General features: G+C 41.9%; 1 protein-coding gene across 1 annotated transcript in view; it reads right to left on the bottom strand.

The window, feature by feature from the left end:
- Positions 1-5,673: 5,673 nt before the first annotated feature.
- Positions 5,674-19,691, bottom strand: part of LOC109877536 (spermatid perinuclear RNA-binding protein) — a 34,993-nt gene continuing 20,975 nt past the window's right edge. The window contains exons 10-18 of the mRNA XM_020469778.2: positions 13,942-14,047; positions 13,756-13,839; positions 9,811-10,019; positions 9,191-9,355; positions 8,366-8,500; positions 8,038-8,178; positions 7,795-7,921; positions 6,959-7,009; positions 5,674-6,166 (exon numbers count right to left, since the gene is read on the bottom strand). Of these exons, the coding sequence (XP_020325367.1) occupies positions 6,078-6,166; positions 6,959-7,009; positions 7,795-7,921; positions 8,038-8,178; positions 8,366-8,500; positions 9,191-9,355; positions 9,811-10,019; positions 13,756-13,839; positions 13,942-14,047 (1,107 nt within the window). The 3' untranslated portion in view covers positions 5,674-6,077. The remainder of the gene's footprint in view (positions 6,167-6,958; positions 7,010-7,794; positions 7,922-8,037; positions 8,179-8,365; positions 8,501-9,190; positions 9,356-9,810; positions 10,020-13,755; positions 13,840-13,941; positions 14,048-19,691) is intronic.

The raw sequence follows: 19,691 nt of genomic DNA, 5'->3' as shown, positions 1-19,691 counted from the left end.
GCAAGAGAGCTGTAAAGTGATGGAGATCACTGCTGCTCTGAAATGGAACCATATTACATATTGCATTTGAAGTAATTGAAAAAAAATGACAAACCTAAAAGGTAATTACGTGATCAGAGGATTTATAAAAGGGGACGGAGATTAATTTGTGCCACAACTCATGAGGATCTGTCCCAAACAATCAAACTGGGCCCTTCGGGTTGTCAATGGTTTGAAGCAGAGTCAATATTTACAAAACATTGCCATAGGCTTTGGCTTGGAAGTGCTAGAATGCACCCTCCACATGCTAAAAATGAATAAATTCTTGTTCTTAAACCCATGTCTTCAAACACAGCCTGCCACCCGATAGGGGCAGGAGGATTGAGATGGAGGCCCTGAAAAACTGACAGCCCAGCATCTTTTTTTATTTTATATATTTAACCTTTAATTAACTAGGCAGGTCAGTTAAGAACAAATTCTTTGCAATGACGACCAAACCCTAACGACGCTGGGCAAATTGTGTGCCGTCCTATTGGACTCCCAATCATGGCCGGTTGTGATACAGCCTGGGACCGAACCAGGGTTTCTGTAGTGACACCTCTAGAACTGAGATGCAGTGCCTTAGAACGCTGCGTCACTCGGGAGCCCAACTAAAAAAGGTGCTACCAACCTCCTGTGATATATACATATATAGTTCTGGTCTGACTACTTCGTGACCACTGATCTCAAAAGGACTATTCAGCACTGTAAAGTAAGAAAAATCCTATAAAATTTTACTCAAATGGTGCGCCAAAATGTACTTTCATCTATCAGTGGTCACAGACCAAAAGGAGATGAATATACATTTACATGTTTTATTGGGACAGTCAGTGGAAAGATAGGATGACAGACGGTAGCAAAGCTACCACCACTAACGCAAGTGCCAGCGTTGCGTAATCGTACGCCACCTCCTGCTTGGCTCACACTGCTAAAAATACCAGCGTCTCTGCAGATCCATCCGATATGATCATGTGTGTCTAGGATCAAATGACTTCACCATTCCTCGGTGTCAGGCAGTCGCTAGCCTGCCCAGTGTGTGAAGATGCAACTAGAGCTTATTTTGGGTCCCATTCGAGGCCAACGTCAGGACAAGCTGCTAAGAGGGCAAGGCTGGAAGCAAGGGGCTCTAGTGGCTACCATGGAGAGCTTGACTCCAGGTGACAAGGCCTATAACTAACTCACATGTCCAAGACTCTCTTTAAAAGGTTTGTTTAATGCTAAATTCAATTTGTACTGTACATAGATACTCCCCACTGCATGCTCATACAAAACAGGATCCTGTGCCCACTGCATGCTCATACAAAACAGGTTCCTGTGCCCACTGCATGCTCATACAAAACAGGATCCTGTGCCCACTGCATGCTCATACAAAACAGGATCCTGTGCCCACTGCATGCTCATACAACAGGTTCCTGTGCCCACTGCATGCTCATACAAAACAGGATCCTGTGCCCACTGCATGCTCATACAAAACAGGATCCTGTGCCCACTGCATGCTCATACAAAACAGGATCCTGTGCCCACTGCATGCTCATACAAAACAGGATCCTGTGCCCACTGCATGCTCATACAAAACAGGATCCTGTGCCCACTGCATGCTCATACAAAACAGGATCCTGTGCCCACTGCATGCTCATACAAAACAGGATCCTGTGCCCACTGCATGCTCATACAAAACAGGATCCTGTGCCCACTGCATGCTCATACAAAACAGGATCCTGTGCCCACTGCATGCTCATACAAAACAGGATCCTGTGCCCACTGCATGCTCATACAAAACAGGATCCTGTGCCCACTGCATGCTCATACAAAACAGGATCCTGTGCCCACTGCATGCTCATACAAAACAGGATCCTGTGCCCACTGCATGCTCATACAAAACAGGTTCCTGTGCCCACTGCATGCTCATACAAAACAGGTTCCTGTGCCCACTGCATGCTCATACAAAACAGGATCCTGTGGTAAGCAGTAACAGCTCAAGAGGAAACGGATGGATGAATGGATGGATGAATGGATGGATGAATGGGTCCAAGAGCAGTAAATCACTAATAACAGGTATAGTCAGCCCTTTATTCTAGGATTGAGACACTCATAAGACTGTAGAAATAGTTGAGGGCAATGAGACAGTACATTCACAAAAAGATAAAAGAAAATGTCCAGAAAACAACAAATAATTGAACTGGAGGGTATAACAAAGCTGCCACTGAAGGAGCACTCAGGTTTCAGAAAGTTGTGTTGTGTTTTTACAAAGAAATCATTCTCAGATACAATAAAAAAAAAAAAAAAAATCACAAGTCCATCTGAATATTGTTCTGAGAAAATAATGGATAGAACACGTAATACCATGAGCACACGACATAGACGTGTGCATTAACTTTAGAGGACATTCAATACCAGCAGCATTTGATCAAGTGCAGGCAAAGCCATTAAACCACAACAAACAGGATCTAAGACTTTCTGAAGATAAAATACATCAATTACAGAGAAAACTTGAAAAATACATGCATGTCTTGCCCACTGTTACAGGATTAGGTGCACGTGTGAGAGATGGAGACAGAAATCGAAAGTTATTCATTCCTGTTTGTAGATATCATTCAAGATGTAAATGTGCTGGCCTGAGTAGAGTTATGCTATTAACTGCTACTTTGACATTTTTTTTAAATGGACTAGTATTAGTCTACGCTCTGCTAACACTTAAAATGTGGAAATTGTTTTTACAGTACTTACAAATTAAACTTGTAACACACACACACACACAAAGTACCAGTCAAAAGTTTGGACACACCTACTCATTCAATGGTTTCTTTATTTGTACACTTTCCTACATTGTAGAATAATAGTGAAGACATCAAAACTATGAAAGAACACATATGGAATCATGTTACCAAAATGTTAAATCAAAATATATTTGAGATTCTTCAAAGTAACCACCCTTTTCCTTGATGATAGAATGCTAAGAGTGTGCAAAGCTATCAACCAGCTTCACGAGGTAGTCACCTGGAATGCATTTCAATTAACAGGTGTGCCTTGTTAAAAAAGTTCATTTGCCTCCTTCTTAATGCATTTGAGCCAACCAGTTCTGTTGTGACAAGGGTGGTATACAGAAGATAGTATATACTTGGTATTTTACCAAATAGGCCTATGGAAAGAGCAGCTCAAATAAGCAAAGAGAAACGACAGTCATTACAGGTTTGTCAAGACATGAAGGTCAGTCAATCCGGAAAATGTCAAGAACTTTGAATGTTTCTTCATACGCAGTCGCAAAAAAAATCATCAAGCGCTATAAAAATGGCTCTCATGAGGCCCGCCATAGGAAAGAAAGACCCAGTTTTACCTCTGCTGCAGACGATAAGTTCATTAGAATTACCAGCCTCAGAAATTACAGCACAAGTAAAAGCTTCACAGAGTTCAAGTGACAGACATCTCAACATCAACTGTTCAGAGGAGACTGAGTGAATCAGGGCTTCATGGTCAAATTGCTGCAAAGAAACCACCACTAAAAGGACAACAATAAGAATAAGAGACTTGCTTGGGCCAAGAAACACGAGTAATGGACATTAGACCAGTGGAAATCTGTCCTTTGGTCTGATGAGTCCAAATTTGAGATTTTTGGTTCCAACCGCTGTGTCTTTGTGAGACGCAGAGTAGGTGAATGGATGATATCAACATGTGTGGTTCCCACCATGAAGAATGGAGGTGTCGTGAGGGTGCTTTGCTGGTAACACTGTCAGTGAAAAATATAGAATTCAAGGCACGCTACCACAGCATTCTGCAGCGATACGGCATCCCATCTGGTTTGCGCTTAGTGGTACTATCATTTGTTTTTCAACAGGACAATGACCCAACACACCTCCAGGCTGTGTAAGGGCCATTTGACCAAGAAGGAGAGTGATGGAGTGCTGCATCAGATGACCTGGCCTCCACAATCACCCGACCTCAACCCAATTGGTATGGGATGAGTTGGACCGCAGAGTGAAGGAAAAGCAGCCATCAAGTGTTCAGCATATGGGAACTCCTTCAAGACTGTTGGAAAAGCATTCCAGGTGAAGCTGGTTGAGGCATAACGTGGCTATTTTGAAGAATCTCAAATATATTTGGATTTGTTTAACCCTTTTTTGGTTACTACATGATTCCATGTGTGTTATTTCATAGTTTTGAAGTCATCACTATTATTTTACAATGTAGAAAAAAGTTATAAAATAAAAAATAAAAAAAAATTAACTTGAATGAGTAGCTGTGCCCAAACTTGACTGGTACCGTGTGTGTGCGTGTGATATATAAATAAATTAAAAAACTCAGCAAAAAAGAAACGTCCCTTTTTCAGAACCCTGTCTTTCAAAGATAATTCATAAAAATCCAAATATCTTCATTGTAAAGGGTTTAAACACGGTTTCCCATGCTTGTTCAATAAACCAGACAATTGATGAACATGCACCTGTGGAAAGGTCGTTAAGACACTAACAGCTTACAGACGGTTGGCAATTAAGGTCACAGTTATGAAAACGTAGGACACTAAAGAGGCCTTTCTATGGACTCTGAAAAACACCAAAAGAAAGATGCCCAGGATCCCTGCTCATCTTCGTGAACGTGCCTTGGGCATGCTGCAAGGAGGCATGAGGACTGCAGATGTGGCCAGGGCAATAAATTGCAATGTCCGTACTGTGAGACGCCTAAGACAGCACTACAGCGAGACAGGACGGACAGCTGGTCATCCTTGCAGTGGCAGACCACGTGTAACACCTGCACGGGATCAGTACACCCGAACATCACACCTGCGGGACAGGTACAGGATAGAAGCAACAACTGCCCGAGTTACACCAGGAACACACAATCCCTCCATCAGTGCTCAGACTGTCCTCAGTAGGCTGAGAGAGGCTGGACTGAGTGCTTGTAGGCCTGTTGTAAGGCAGGTCCTCACCAGACATCAACGGCAACAATGTCACCTGTAGGCACAAACCCACCGTCGCTGGACCAGACAGGACTGGCAAAAGTGCTCTTCACTGACGAGTCGTGGTTTTGTCTCAAAGGTGATGGTCGGATTCATGTTTATCATCGAAGGAATGAGCGTTACACCGAGGCCTGTACTCTGGATCGATTTGGAGGTGGAGGGTCCATCATGGTCTGGGGCGGTGTGTCACAGCATCATCGGACTGAGCTTGTCGTCATTGCAGGCCATCTCAACACTGTGCGTTACAGGAAAGACATCCTCCTCCCTCATGTGGTACCCTTCCTGCAGGCTCATCCTGACGTGACCCTCCAGCATGACAATGCCACCAGCCATACTGCTCATTCTGTGCGTGATTTCCTGCAAGACAGGAATGTCAGTGTTCTGCCATGGCCAGCGAAGAGCCCGGATCTCAATACCATTGAGCACGTCTGGGACCTGTTGGACCGGAGGGTGAGGGCTAGGGCCATTCCCCCCAGAAATGTCAGGGAACTTGCAGGTGCCTTGGTGGAAGAGTCTCACAGCAAGAACTGACAAATCTGGTGAAGTCCATGAGGAGATGCACTGCAGTACTTAATGCAGCTGGTGGCAACACCAGATACGGACTTACTTTTGATTTTGAACCCCCTCCCCTGCTTTGTTCAGGGACACATTATTCAATTTCTGTTAGTCACATGTCTGTGGAACTTGTTCATTTTATGTCTCAGTTGTTGAAACTTATGTTCATACAAATATTTACACATGTTAAGTTTGCTGAAAATAAACAGTTGACAGTGAGAGTTTCTTTTTTTGCTGAGTTTATATGACAAATATTGCAGTGTTATGCAACGTCCATTCCAAAACAGCACATTTCCACTATTTCAAGTAGATATAAAAGATTGTCAAGTATTGCAACACACTGGAAAGTTCCAACCCTGACAATGTTGTGCTTCTTCTCCTTCTTGGATTGATGTCTACTCAGAGAGATGGGTCCCGATTCTCCACCCTTGTGTGCACTTGCACAATATGTGAAAAGGATGTAGAATTTGGACAGCCTTAGTAAGGTAGATAAAGCCTGGTCAGACAGGAAACGGGAAGTTTCAAAATGTCAAGTCATCCCCCACTGGCTGCGAGATCAGAAGAAATCCTGAGGACCCAGGTGAATTATAATAGGAGTGGCAATTGTCTGTGGCTGGTAAAAGGCACTGTCAATGTACAAACCACCTACAGAGAGAGAGGGAGAAAGAAGGGGAGGGAGCAGAGAGACTTTAGTTATGACCGTGGCCTGTAGGAATCAGGGTTATGAGAGGATTGCGGTGGATATTTAAAACAAAAAAGTGGTGACTTGGGTCTAGCTGTGAATTTCAGAACACTAGGCAAGAAGTAATGATATACAATTGAAAAAAATTAATGAATATTATTTATCTCAAAATACGTCTCAAACAACTCAAGTAACCAATTAAATGTATAGATTAGGAACAAAAGACGTATTAATAACAAAAATGTATGGACAATCAATATCCATTGAACAAGATCGATTTTACAGTGCATTCAAGCGAGTATTTTTGTACCCTTAAAAATATATCATACAAAAACTATACAAAATATAAAATAAAAACAATCATATTTTTTAAAGTCTCTGTCTAAGTTGTACACATGGGGGTGAACAGCCGTCCTAAATCAGAGAGTCGTGGTGCGAGACGGAAGACGGGACAATTGTAGAACAGGGAACATTAGAGGGCATTCTCGAGCAAAAACCTACAAAGATGTTTTTTATTTTTTTTATGTAGTCTATCCATTCAAATTAAACTTAGAACATAGTCTAGTCCTGTGTATCAGTCAAGTGGACTGAACCAGTCAAGAGATCAAAAATGTAAAAGTGCAGATATAATACTGATCTCACATTTTACTATTCTATGTCTGACCACCCTCATTAAGAAATCAGGAAATGGAAAGGTGAGGTGGAACAACAAGCAAATGCATGACACGGTCTAGTAGCTGCTGGCCCCTGCTTACCATAGGCAGGGAAGGGAGCTGCAGGACCATAGCCAAATGGAGCTCCATAGCCTGAAAACAGAGGTCAAGGAACTTGTTACAGGAGTAGTACTTCTACACCGAGTATACCAAACATTAGGAACAGCTTCCTAATATTGAGTTGCGCCCCCCCCCCTCCCTTTTGTACTCAGACCAGCCTCAGTTTGTCAGCGCATGGACTCTACAAGGCGTCAAAAGCGTTACACAGGGATGCTGGCTCATGTTGACTCCAATGCTTGTAATATTTGTGTCAAGTTCACTGGATGTCCTTTGGGTGGTGGACCATTCTTGATACACATGAAACTGTTCAGCATGAAAAACCCAGCAGGGTTGCAGTTCTTGACACAAACCAGTGTGCCTGGCACCTACTACCATACCCCATTCAAAGGCACTTAAATATTTTGTCTTGCCCATTAACCATCAATGGCACACATACACAATCCATGTCTCAAGGCTTAAAAATCCTTCTTTAAATGGTCTCCTCCCCTTCATCTACAGTGTTTGAAGTGGATTTAACAAGTGACATCAATAAGGGATCATAGCTTTCACCTGGTCAGTCTATGTCATGGAAAGAGCAGGTGTTCTTAATGTTTTATATACTCAGTGTATAGCAACAACCTAACAGACACCAGGATTGTTGTCAATCCCATTTAAATTCCAGTCAATTCAGAAAATTCACCAAATTCCAAAACGTCCCAATTTTAAAGCATTGAAAAGAAAAGAAATTTCAGTGTTGTTCCTGAATTGATTGGAATTGAAATGAATTTGACCCCAAACCTGACAGACCACGCACTTACACACCAAGCCCCGGGTCTTACCTGGTGGGAGGTACCCATGGGTAGGTGGAGCACTGATATAAGGTGCTCTGTGCATCACTGGCCTGGTTCTAGGCCTGCTGTGGGCATGGACTGGGATAGACACCGTTGACGACACAGTTCTCTTCACCTGCAAACACACACATTCATTACGGTTATGGCGTCACCTTTCCAGACATTTGGACATATGCTGCACGACTAATATCAATTCTATGGATGTGCCGACAGTGATGTTTGTCCACCCACCGGTGTCCTGGGCCCCCTCGTATTGTTGTGGGGGTCTTTTGAGTCAGAGAAGAGTCTCTTCAGAGCAGCGAGGGCAGCACTAGCCTTCGCTGCTTTCTTATTGGGCCCAGAGCCTCTGAACTTCTGTTTATCAACTTCCACCTACAGTACACATCACACACTGTCAATCATTCAGAACTACACTTCACAGCCCAGTGAAATAGCAAAGCTCTAGATTCATTTTTTTGTTTTTAGATAAGTCAGATAAATTATGTAAAGTGAAAGGTCAAGCAGGTGCAAGGCTGTGGTGTGTGTGTGTGTGTGTGTGTGTGTGTGTGGGGATAAAGACCTCTATGATGAAGCGTTTGTCGTAGCTGCCGCCAGTCTCTGATAAGAGTTCATACTTCAGGCCTCTGCGTTTCTCGTTCAGCTCCATCACTGGGTTCTTGCCCCCTGGCGTGAGGAGAGGGCCTGGGATGCGGGACTAGGGATGATAATATGGGGGGAAATCACTACCCCCGTATAGTTGAACTGAGCAATGTTAGGGATGAGTCCAGTCTGTGAACCACACAAAACTTTAACCCGGGATGTACACCCTTCTAACATCATTCTCACTTATAAGAAAACACAATGAAAGTCAGACAATCTGGACCTGAATAATGAGCTTTCAAATGCTGTTATGACAGAACAGGTTGTCATGTTAGTGTGACGGTTGTGTGGTTAGCTCGTGCGGTTAGTGTGACGGTTGTGTGGTTAGCTCGTGCGGTTAGTGTGACGGTTGTGTGGTTAGCTCGTGCGGTTAGTGTGACGGTTGTGTGGTTAGCTCGTGCGGTTAGTGTGACGGTTGTGTGGTTAGCTCGTGCGGTTAGTGTGACGGTTGTGTGGTTAGCTCGTGCGGTTAGTTTGATATAGGGCTGGGCGAGGCCTTATTTTTAACCAAATGTTGAAATTGCGACTCGCATCAAAACACTTGGGTGAACTATAAAAATGGAAGTTACACGCCGCATATCACATTTAACAAACCAAACATTCAAATAACGTTATAGAAGGTAAAGTAAAAACCCAAACCGGTCCGTGCATCACTTCCGGTATATAGTCAAATACGGTATACCCAGCCCAAGTATGACGGTTGTGAGGTTACCTCGTGTTGTCGGTGTGACGGTTGTGTGGTTACCTCGCATGTGTCTGTGGAGGTGACAGAGTTGCTTCTGGAGCTGGTGGACATTCTGTCGTTTCTCTCACTTCTGTGGTTTCGTCCCTCACCGTCAGACCTCTCATCAGCGCTCAGGGAGTCCAGGTCCACTTCGAAGCCAGCTGGGTAACCAAGAGCCTGTAGGACCTGGAGACCATGAGCAAGAGGAACAAAGGTGTGGTCAAATAATATGCACTGTAAGATCTAGAGGAGCAGCACTTACTTGGACACAGTGTGTCATGATAGAGAGCACCCAAAAGTTGTCATATCTGCCATGAGTCCATGTAATACTGTCCATGTCACAGTGCTACATTACAGGTACAGATGATTCTACGTCTTTGTTCAAAATCCACTTCTGTCCTCTGCCTGTCCTAACTGTTAATCTTCATCCTCTCGTAACATGTATCCCCCATTCACAGGAGGCTGCTGAGGGGAACAGCTCATAATAATGTCCAGAACGGAGCTAATGGAATGGCATATTCCATTCCACTGATTCCGCTCCAGCCATTACCACAAGCCCGTTCTCCCAAATGAAAGGTGCCACCAACCTCAAGTTACTCCATTTGTTTATCCTGTGACATTTACAGAAATAGGTTTGTTACCTTAAGTGCTACTTTGAGTTTGGCAGTCTTCTTGGAAGAGCCAGAGGCCTCATGGACAGTGCCCTGTACGTCCACAGACATGGTAAAGACTGGAGTGTGGACCGGGCCAGACTGGGACAACAGCTTATAATGCAGCCCCGGGTGGACCTGGTTCAGTCTCATCAGGGCATTCATGGGGTGGTTGGGGTCCATCATCTTACTGTCCAGAACTAGGAGGAGGAAACATGGAGACCATACAGGTATTCAATAACATCAATCAAAAGTATGCCGTTGAAGTCAGAAGTTTACATACACCTCAGCAAAATACATTTAAACTCAGTTTTTCACAATTCCTGACATTTAATCCTAGTAAAAATGATCTTAGGTCAGTTAGGATCACCACTTATTTTAAGAACGTGAAATGTCAGAATAATAGTAGAGAGATGTAAAATATATCACTACCCACTTTAAACAATGCTACCTAATATAATGTTTACATACCCTACATTATTCATCTCATATGTATACGTATATACTGTACTCTATCATCTACTGCATCTTTATGTAATACATGTATCACTAGCCACTTTAACTATGCCACTTTGTTTACATACTCATCTCATATGTATATACTGTACTCGATACCATCTACTGTATCTTGCCTATGCCGCTCTGTACCATCACTCATTCATATATCTTTATGTACATATTCTTTATCCCCTTACACTTGTGTGTATAAGACAGTAGTTTTGGAATTGTTAGTTAGATTACTTGTTGGTTATTACTGCATTGTCGGAACTAGAAGCATAAGCATTTCGCTACACTCGCATTAACATCTGCTAACCATGTGTATGTGACAAATAAAATTGGATTTGAGAATTATTTATTTCAGCTTTTTTTTCTTTCATCAAATTCCCAGTGGGTCAGAATATTATATACACTCAATTAGTGCTTGGTGGCATTGCCTTTAAATTGTTTAACTTGGGTCAAACGTGCCGGGTAACCTTCCACAAGCTTCCCACAATAAGTTGGGTGGATTTTGGACTGATGTCCTGAGATGTTGCTTCAATATATCCACATCATTTTCCATCCCTCATGATGCCATCTATTTTGCACAAAAGTACGTTCATCTCTAGGACACAGAACGCGTCTCCTTCCTGAGCGGTATGACAGCTGCGTGGTCCCATGGTGTTTATACTTGCGTACTATTGTTTGTACAGATGAACGCGATACCTTCAGGCGTTTGGAAATTGCTCCCAAGGATGAAACAGACTTGTGGAGGTCTACAATTTTGTTTCTGATGTCTTGGCTGATTCATTTTCATTTTCCCATGATGTCAAGCAAAGAGGCACTGGGTTTGAAGGTAGGCCTTGAAATACATCCACAGGTACACCTCCAATTGACTCAAATGATGTCAATTAGCCTATCATACGCTTCTAAAGCAATGACAGGATTTTCTGGAATTTTCCAAGCTGTTTAAAAGGCACAGTCAACTTAGTGTATGTAAACTTCTGACCCACTGGAATTGTGATACAGTGAATTATAAGTGAAATAATCTGTCTGTAAAAAATAGTTATAAAATTACTTGTGTCATGCAAAGTAGATGACCTAACCTGACTTGCCAAAATTATAGTTTAACAAGAAATGTGTTAAGTGATTAAAACAAGTTTTAAATGACTCCAACGTAAGTGAATGTAAACTTACAACTTCAACTGTATGTGGTACATTGTGATTCTGAACAGCTGAGTAGTTTCATTCTGTACAGTACTTTCTAGGTCTAATTCTATACAGACGATTCTGATTCTATACTAGATCAGCACGGCAAGTGTTCAAGGTGTGTTCTAATCTAAATGCCCAGGCCGACGAGGAGTGATAGTGAGGGTGGGAACAGGTGTGTCAGAGTAGGAGGTGGTGGTGGTAATACATGGATTGTGCTGTAATGTAGGTAGGGTGTCCTGTGATAGGTAGGGTGTCCCTGTGAGTAAGGTGTCCTGTAAAAAAAAAACGCATTCGGAAAATATTCAGACCCCTTGACTTTCTCCCCCAATTCCGTTAAGTTACAGCCTTATTTTCCCCTCGTCAATCTACACACAATACTCCATAATGACAAAGCAAAAACAGGTTTAAAAAAATAAATAAAATGTAAATATCACATTTACATAAGTATTCAGACCCTCTACTCAATACTTTGTTCAAGCACCTTTGGCAGCAATTACAGCATTGAGTCTTCTTGGGTATATCGCAGCGGTCTAAGGCACTGCATCTCAGTGCTTGAGGCGTCATTATAGACCCTGGTTTGATTCCAGGCTGTATCACAACCGGCCGTGATTGGGAGTCTCATAGGGCGGTGCACAATTGGCCCAGCGTCATCCGGGTCAGCGTTTGGCCGGGGTAGGCCGTTAATGTAAATAAGAAATTGTTCTTAACTGACTTGCCTAGTTAAATAAAAAAATCGAATAAAAAAGCTTGGCACACCTGCATTTGGGGAGTTTTTCCTATTCTTCTCTGCAGATCCTCTTAAGCTCTGTCAGGTTGAATGGGGAGCGTCATTGCACAGCTATTTTCAGGTCTCTCCAGAGATGTTAGATCGGGTTCAAGTCCGGGCTCTGGTTGGGCCACTCAAGGACATTCAGAGACTTGTCCAAAGCCATTCTTGGTTGTCTTGGCTGTATGCTTAGGGTCGTGGTCCTGTTGGAAGGTGAACCTTCGCCCCAGTCCGAGGTCCTGAGAGCGCTGAAGCAGGTTTTCATCAAGGAACTCTGTACTTTTCTCCGTTCATCTTTCCCTTGATCCCGACTAGCCTCCCAATCCCTGCCACTGAAAAACATCCCCTCAGCATGATGCTGCCACCACCATTTTTCACCGTAGGGATAGTGCCAGGTTTCTTCCAGACGTGACACTTGGCATTCAGGCCAAATCCTTCAATCTTCTTTTCGTCAGACCAGAATCTTGTTTCTCATGGTCTGAGAGTCTTTAGGCAAACTCCAAGCGAGCTGTCATGTGCCTTTTACTGAGGAGTGGCTTCCAAAGGCCTGATTTGTGGAGTGCTGCAGAGATGGTAGACCTTCTGGAAGGTTTTCCCATCTCCACAGAGGAACCATCGGTCACCTCCATGACCAAGGCTCTTCTCCCCTGATTGCTCAGTTTGGCCAGTGGCCAGCTCTAGGAAGAGTCTTGGTGGTTCCTAACTTCTTCCATTTAATAATGATGGAGGCCACTGTGTTCTTGGGGACCTTCAATGCTGCAGACATTTGTGTGCCTTTCCAAATCATGTCCAATCAAGTAGTAGAAACATCTCAAGGATGTTCAATGGAAACAGGATGTACCTGCGCTCAACTTCAAGTCTCATAGCAAAGGGTCTGAATAGTTAAGGTATTTCTGTTAAAAAATAATAACTGTGTAAAAAGGTCTAAAAAAAGAGTTCACTTTTTCATCATGGGGTATTGTGTGTAGATTGATGAGGAAACAAATATTTGTATACATTTTAGAATAAGACTAATGTAACAAAATTTGGAAAAAGTCAAGGGGTGTGAATACTTTGAGTGCACTCTAGGTAGGGTTTCCTGAGAGAGATAGATAATTGTGTGTGAGACTGCCTGGTGTGTGTGTGGGGGGGGGGGGGGGGGGGCTTAATCCCTAACGCATTTCAACTCCCTGCTTTGAACTGTGGGAGATTAAAGCCCTGTGGGATTGGTGTCACAGTGAGGGGGGATTTAATTACATCCGTACTAGCCATGACGGGTGAGTGAGAGATGGTATGGGATGAATACCTCACTCAAAATGCTGTTTTTGAGTAATGACATTCTGGAATGTACCAGCATTCTATTCTAGAGTTCCTGTATGGTCGACAGGCATAGGCTGATCTTTAGAAAGACTATGCATCTACATTACTTCAAGTTGTTCTCCAGGCTGAGTAGAGAGGAAAAGGATTCAGAAATGTTGAGCCAGAGCAACAGTGAATCTGACCTCCCATCAGGTTGCATTTCATCTTCTTGAAGAGTTGTCTGTTGTTAGTGTGTTCATCTTCATGCTGCCTTTTCCGGCAGGTTCCTGTGGAACAAAGTATGGATTCACCTTCAGGAGGGCAGAGACCACCTGAGATCTCTGAGTTTACGCACTAGCACATACACTCAAGGGTGAACACACACACACCTTTTTTGTCTGACCCTGAGAGTCTGTGTGAGGGTTTGGTTGGAGGGAGAGGATTCATATTCAGAACCTTATAAAGCTGTCCGAAGGCCAGGAGACGTAGGGCATGCTGAAACACACAGCAGAAACACAGTATGAAACCACATAGAATGAGGGCACAAAACGAGTCAAACACACCCACAACTCCTCTAGGAAAGAGTACTGCTAGAAATACCTACGAGGATGTAATCAACTGATTAATTAAATGTAAATATCAATCAATAGTGTTTATTTAACCCATAAGAGTCTAAGTCTAAGTAGTAGTAGTACCCCCCCCCCCCCGGGGGGGGGGGGGGTACTACTAAGCTATATGGAAATGTTTTAGCAATGATAATTTTGCTATTTGATTTAGAATTTAAAGATCCCTTGAAGAAAAAAGAAGAATTAGATGAACATTTTAATTTGACCTTACTGCCATTAGCCCATACAAAAGCATTGACTAACAGTTTCACTACATGGAAAAACAGATCTAAAGGAAGTTTTCTGAAGTGTCTATCCTACATCTGAGATGTAAGATCAGGATTCTTTATTTTATTATGTGTTTTTAACCCCTTATTTTGTATTTTACCTTTACTTATACAGGTTTTTTCTCATTGAGATTACATCTCTTTTCCAAGAGAGACCTGGTCCAATAGCAGCAGAGGGAACAACATTTCAGACAAAACAACTTACATACACTAACAACATTAAACAAAACTATAAACACACATACAGTACAACAAAAACATTTTACATTAAAAGGTCTTGACTAAAAACAGCTGGCCTAAAAACAATTACACTCTTATGATATATACATCGATCAAGTGTTTAAACTCCACCAACGAAACTAGATCATCACATTTGAAAATGTTCAGGAGAGAATTTGAGGACCACGGAGCTAAGTAACAAACTATTTTTACCATGACCTGTTCTCATTTTTTGTACTGTTAGAAGCAAATCAGAATGGGACAGTAATTTATATTTATTTACTGACCTGACAAAAAAAAAAAAAAGATAAAATTGCATTTTACCCAATATTGCCTTATAAATCAGTGTATACCAGTGTTTAAGCCTACGCAAGGTCAATGACGACCAGCCAACAGCGCTGTAGAGATCACAATGATGTGTTAGACATTTCTGATTTGAAATGAACCTGAGGGCTGCATGATACACTGAATCAAGTGCTCAGGGTAGTGGCTGAGACCTGCATATATATATATATATATATATAGGTTTTAGATTTTAGTAATTATATATATATATATATTTTAGATTTTAGTAATTATATATATATATATATATATATATATATATATATATATATATATATATATATATATATATATATATATATAATTACTAAAATCTAAAACCGACAGTAATGTACATCGTACCAGCTCCTTTGTGGACTCAAAAGAAAAAACAACTTATGCCGGTAATAAAAACTATTTTCAGCTTGAGCTTCCTTATCAAATTCTCTACATGCACAGTGAAGCTCAGCTCATCATCAACCCACACACCCAAATATGTGTACACTTTAACTTGCTCTATAGTATGTCCAGACAATGTAGCAATGACATGATTTGTAACATGACTAGCATTTGAAAATACCATGCATTTTGTTTTACCCGAATTTAGAATTAGCTTTAAATCATACAGATTCTGTTGTATGATGTTAAATGCTCTTTGGGCATTTTCAAAAGCCAAAGATAAAGTACTTCCACTTGAATAAAGAACAGTATCATCTGCATAAAAATGAACATCCACTGTTTCAATAAGATCCCCAATGTTGTTGATATACAAAATTAACAACAGTGGGCCCAAAATAGAACCTTGCGGAACACCTGAGCACACCTCTATGGACTCAGATTTACAACCATCCGATTTGATAGGTAATTTATACACCAATCTAGAGAATGACAAGTAATTCCACAACATTTCAACCTTTGCACTAACACAGCATGGTCCACGGTGTCAAAAGCCTTCGACAATTCAATAAAAACAGACACACAATATAACTTCTTATCAAGAACACAGTGGATGTCATTTAAAACCTTCAATGTTGCTGAAACAGTGCTGTGGCCAGACGTAAAACCTGATTGCATTCCATTTAAGATATTGTTTTCTTGGAAGTAGACCTTAAGCTGCCTACTAACTAAGGACTCTAGTACCTTTGACAGTACAGACAATTTTGATATGGATGGGTCGAAGTAGCGAAGGATCGCCACCTTTCAGGAGAGGCAGTACAAAAGCAGATTTCCATAACTTGGGGATTTCCTTAACATCAAGCGTGAAGTTAAAAATACGGGGAGGCAGGGAGGCAATGATGTCTGCAGCTAAGTGTAGTGTAGGAGGCGGGGTCTAGTTCATCAGGACCAGGGGATTTTTTTAAATCAAATTTTTTCAGGGCTTTACACACTTCTGAAACAGAAAATAATGAAAAGGAGAACCCTGTGAAGGAGTGCACAGGGGTGTCAGGTAAATTCCTTTGACCTTTTCAAATAAACTGCCTGCATCTAAAAAATGCTGATTCAAGGCTTTCAGAATGGAGGTTCTCTCAGTTACAATCTGTGTATCGACCAACAATTGTTTGGGAAGCTAGGTATCTTTTTTGCACTCCAAACCCTACACTACTTGCCAAAATTTGGATGGGTTATTTACATTTTTGTGAAGTAGATTTCAGGTAGTGGTCTGCTTTCAATTTGTCGTCACTAAACAGTCTCAATATACAGTAGAAGTCAGAAGTTAACATGCACTTACCGGTAGGTTGGAGTCATTAAAACTCGTTTTTCAACCACTCTACAAATTTCTTGTTAACAAAACTATAGTTTTGGCAAGTTGGTTAGGACATCTACTTCATGCATGACAAGTGATTTTTCCAACAATTGTTTACAGACAGATTATTTCACTGTATCACAATTCCAGTGGGTCAGAAGTTTACATATACCAAGTTGACTGTGCCTTTAAACAGCTTGGAAAATTCGATAAAAAGATGCCATAGCTTTAGAAGCTTCTGATAGGCTAATTGATGTCAATTGGAGGTGTACCTGTGGATGTATTTCAAGTCCTACCTTCAAACTCAGTGCCTCTTTGCTTGACAAGATGGGAAAATCAAACGAAAAATCAGCCAAAAATTCTGAAATAAATTTGGAGACTTCCACAAGTCTGGTTCATCCTTGGGAGCAATTTCCAAAACACCTGAAGGTACCACATTCATCTGTACAAACAATAGTATGCAAGTATAAACACCATGGGACCACGCCGCCACCATACTGCTCAGGAAGGAGACACATTCTGTCTCCTCCAAAAGTATCTATATCCACAGTAAAAAGAGTCATACATCGACATAACCTGAAAGGCCGCTCCGCAAGGAAGAAGCCACTGCTCCAAAACTGCCATAAAAAAAGCCAGACTACAGTTTAACTGCACATGGGGACAAAGATTGTATTTTTTGGAGAGATGTCCTCTGGTCTGATGAAACAAAAATATAATTGTTTGGCCATAATGACCATCATTATGTTTGGAGGAAAAAAAGGGGATGCTTGCAAGCCGAAGAACGCCATCCAGACCGTGAAGCACAGGGTGGCAGCATCATGTTGTGAGGGTGCTTTGCTGCAGGAGGGACTGGTGCACTTCACAAAATAGATGGCATCATCAGGAAAGAAAATGATGTCTTGAGATGTTGCTTCAATATATCCACATCAGTCAGGATGTTAAAGCTTGGTCGCAAATGGATCTTCCAAATGGACAATGACCCCAAGCATCCTTCAAAAGTTGTTTCAAAATGGTTTAAGGACAACAAAGTCAAGCTATTGGAGTGGCCATCACAAAGCCCTGACCTCAATCCTATAGAACATTTGTGGACAGGACTGAAAAAGCGTGTGCGAGCAAGGAGGCCTACAAACCTGACTCAGTTACACCAGCTCTGTCAGGAGGAATGGGCCAAAATTCACCCAACTTATTGTGGGAAGCTTGTGGAAGGCCACCTGAAACATTTGACCCAAGTTAAACAATTTAAAGGCAATGCTACCAAATACTAATTGAGTGTATGTAAACTTCTGACCCACTGGGAATGTGATAAAATAAATAAAAGCTGAAAATCATTCTCTCTACTATTATTCTGACATTTCACATTCTTAAAATAAAGTGGTGATCCTAACTGACCTAGGACAGGGAATTTTTACAAGGATTAAATATCAGGAGTTGTGAAAAACTGAGTTTAAATGTATTTGGCTAAGGTGTATGTAAACTTCCGACATCAACTGTATACACAGTACTTCCATAAATTTTGAACTGGTACCAGGGACCTTCAGGCGAGTCGTGAGGCCTGTAGGTGTCTCATCTTTACACAGAGGGGGGGGGGGGTTTATTAAGGTCAATGACCTTAAGTGATTTTTGGGCATTGGAGAGAATCTTTACATTGGGAGCAGATTCACACTCACAAAAACCCCGACTTACTGCATAGTGCAAGGACGAACAGATTTCCTCCTGCCTGGAGCGAGAAATGGAGATCCTCACCTCCCTATACCATCACATTGCATTCTGCTCAGGGCAGTCTAGAAGTGTTTCATGTAGTAAGCAGCACAAAGCACTGCTGGCGTGCTGGGAGTGCTTTCCCACGCTCATTAGTGGGCTAATCGTCAGTCTCCTCAGCTCCAAGGGGCTGTAGAGGTCGAGTCTGAAGTACTGCAGCAGCACTGATCTAACTATAGACCTGGACTGGGCCTCTGGAGTGGCCGTAGCAGGCTTTAAATTAACCTCATCATCCAATCAATGCTAGGGGGAAGGTAACAATGAGGAGAGCAGTGTCATTTCTTTCCTGATGTACAGTTGAAGTCGGAAGTTTACATACACATTAGCCAAATACATTTAAATTCAGTTCTTCACAAATCCTGACATTTAATCCAAGTAAAAATGCCCTGTCTTGGGTTAGTTAGGATCACCACTTTATTTTAAGAATGTGAAATGTCAGAATAATAGTAGAGAATTATTTATTTCAGCTTTTATTTATTTCATCACATTCCCAGTGGGTCAAAGGTTTACATACACTCAATTAGTATTTGGTAGCATTGCCTTTAAATTGTTTAACTTGGGTCAAAATGTTTCAGGTGGCCTTCCACAAGCTTCCCACAATAAATTGGGTGAATTTTGGCCCATTCCTCCTGACAGAGCTGGTATAACTGAGTCAGGTTTGTAGGCCTTCTTGCAAACACGCTTTTTCAATCCTGCCCACAAATTTTCTATAGGATTGAGATCAGGGCTTTGTGATGGCCACTCCAATACCTTGACTTTGTTGTCCTTAAGCCGTTTTGCCACAACTTTGAAAGTATGCTTGGGGTCATTGTCCATTTGGAAGAACCATTTGCGAACAAGCTTTAACTTCCTGACTGATGTCTTGAGATGTTGCTTCAATATATCCACAATTTTCCTCACTCATGATGCCATCTATTTTGTGAAGTGCACCAGTCCCTCCTGCAGAAAAGCACCACCACAACATGATGCTGCCACCCCCGTGCTTCATGGTTGGGATGGTGTTTTTTACTTGAAAGCATCCCCCTTTTTCCTCCAAACATAACGATGGTCTCCATGTGCAGTTGCAAACCGTAGTCTGGCTTTTTTAATTACGGTTTTGGAGCAGTGGCTTCTTCGTTGCTGAGCGGCCTTTCAGATTGTGTCGATATAGGACTCGTTTTACTGTGGATATAGATACTTTTGTACCTGTTTCCTCCAGCATC

This window comes from Oncorhynchus kisutch, linkage group LG3, assembly GCF_002021735.2.
Source record: "Oncorhynchus kisutch isolate 150728-3 linkage group LG3, Okis_V2, whole genome shotgun sequence".
NCBI classification, from domain to species: domain Eukaryota; kingdom Metazoa; phylum Chordata; class Actinopteri; order Salmoniformes; family Salmonidae; genus Oncorhynchus; species Oncorhynchus kisutch.
Note: the sequence above shows the minus strand (reverse complement) of the source record. Positions and strands in the feature narration are given on the sequence as shown.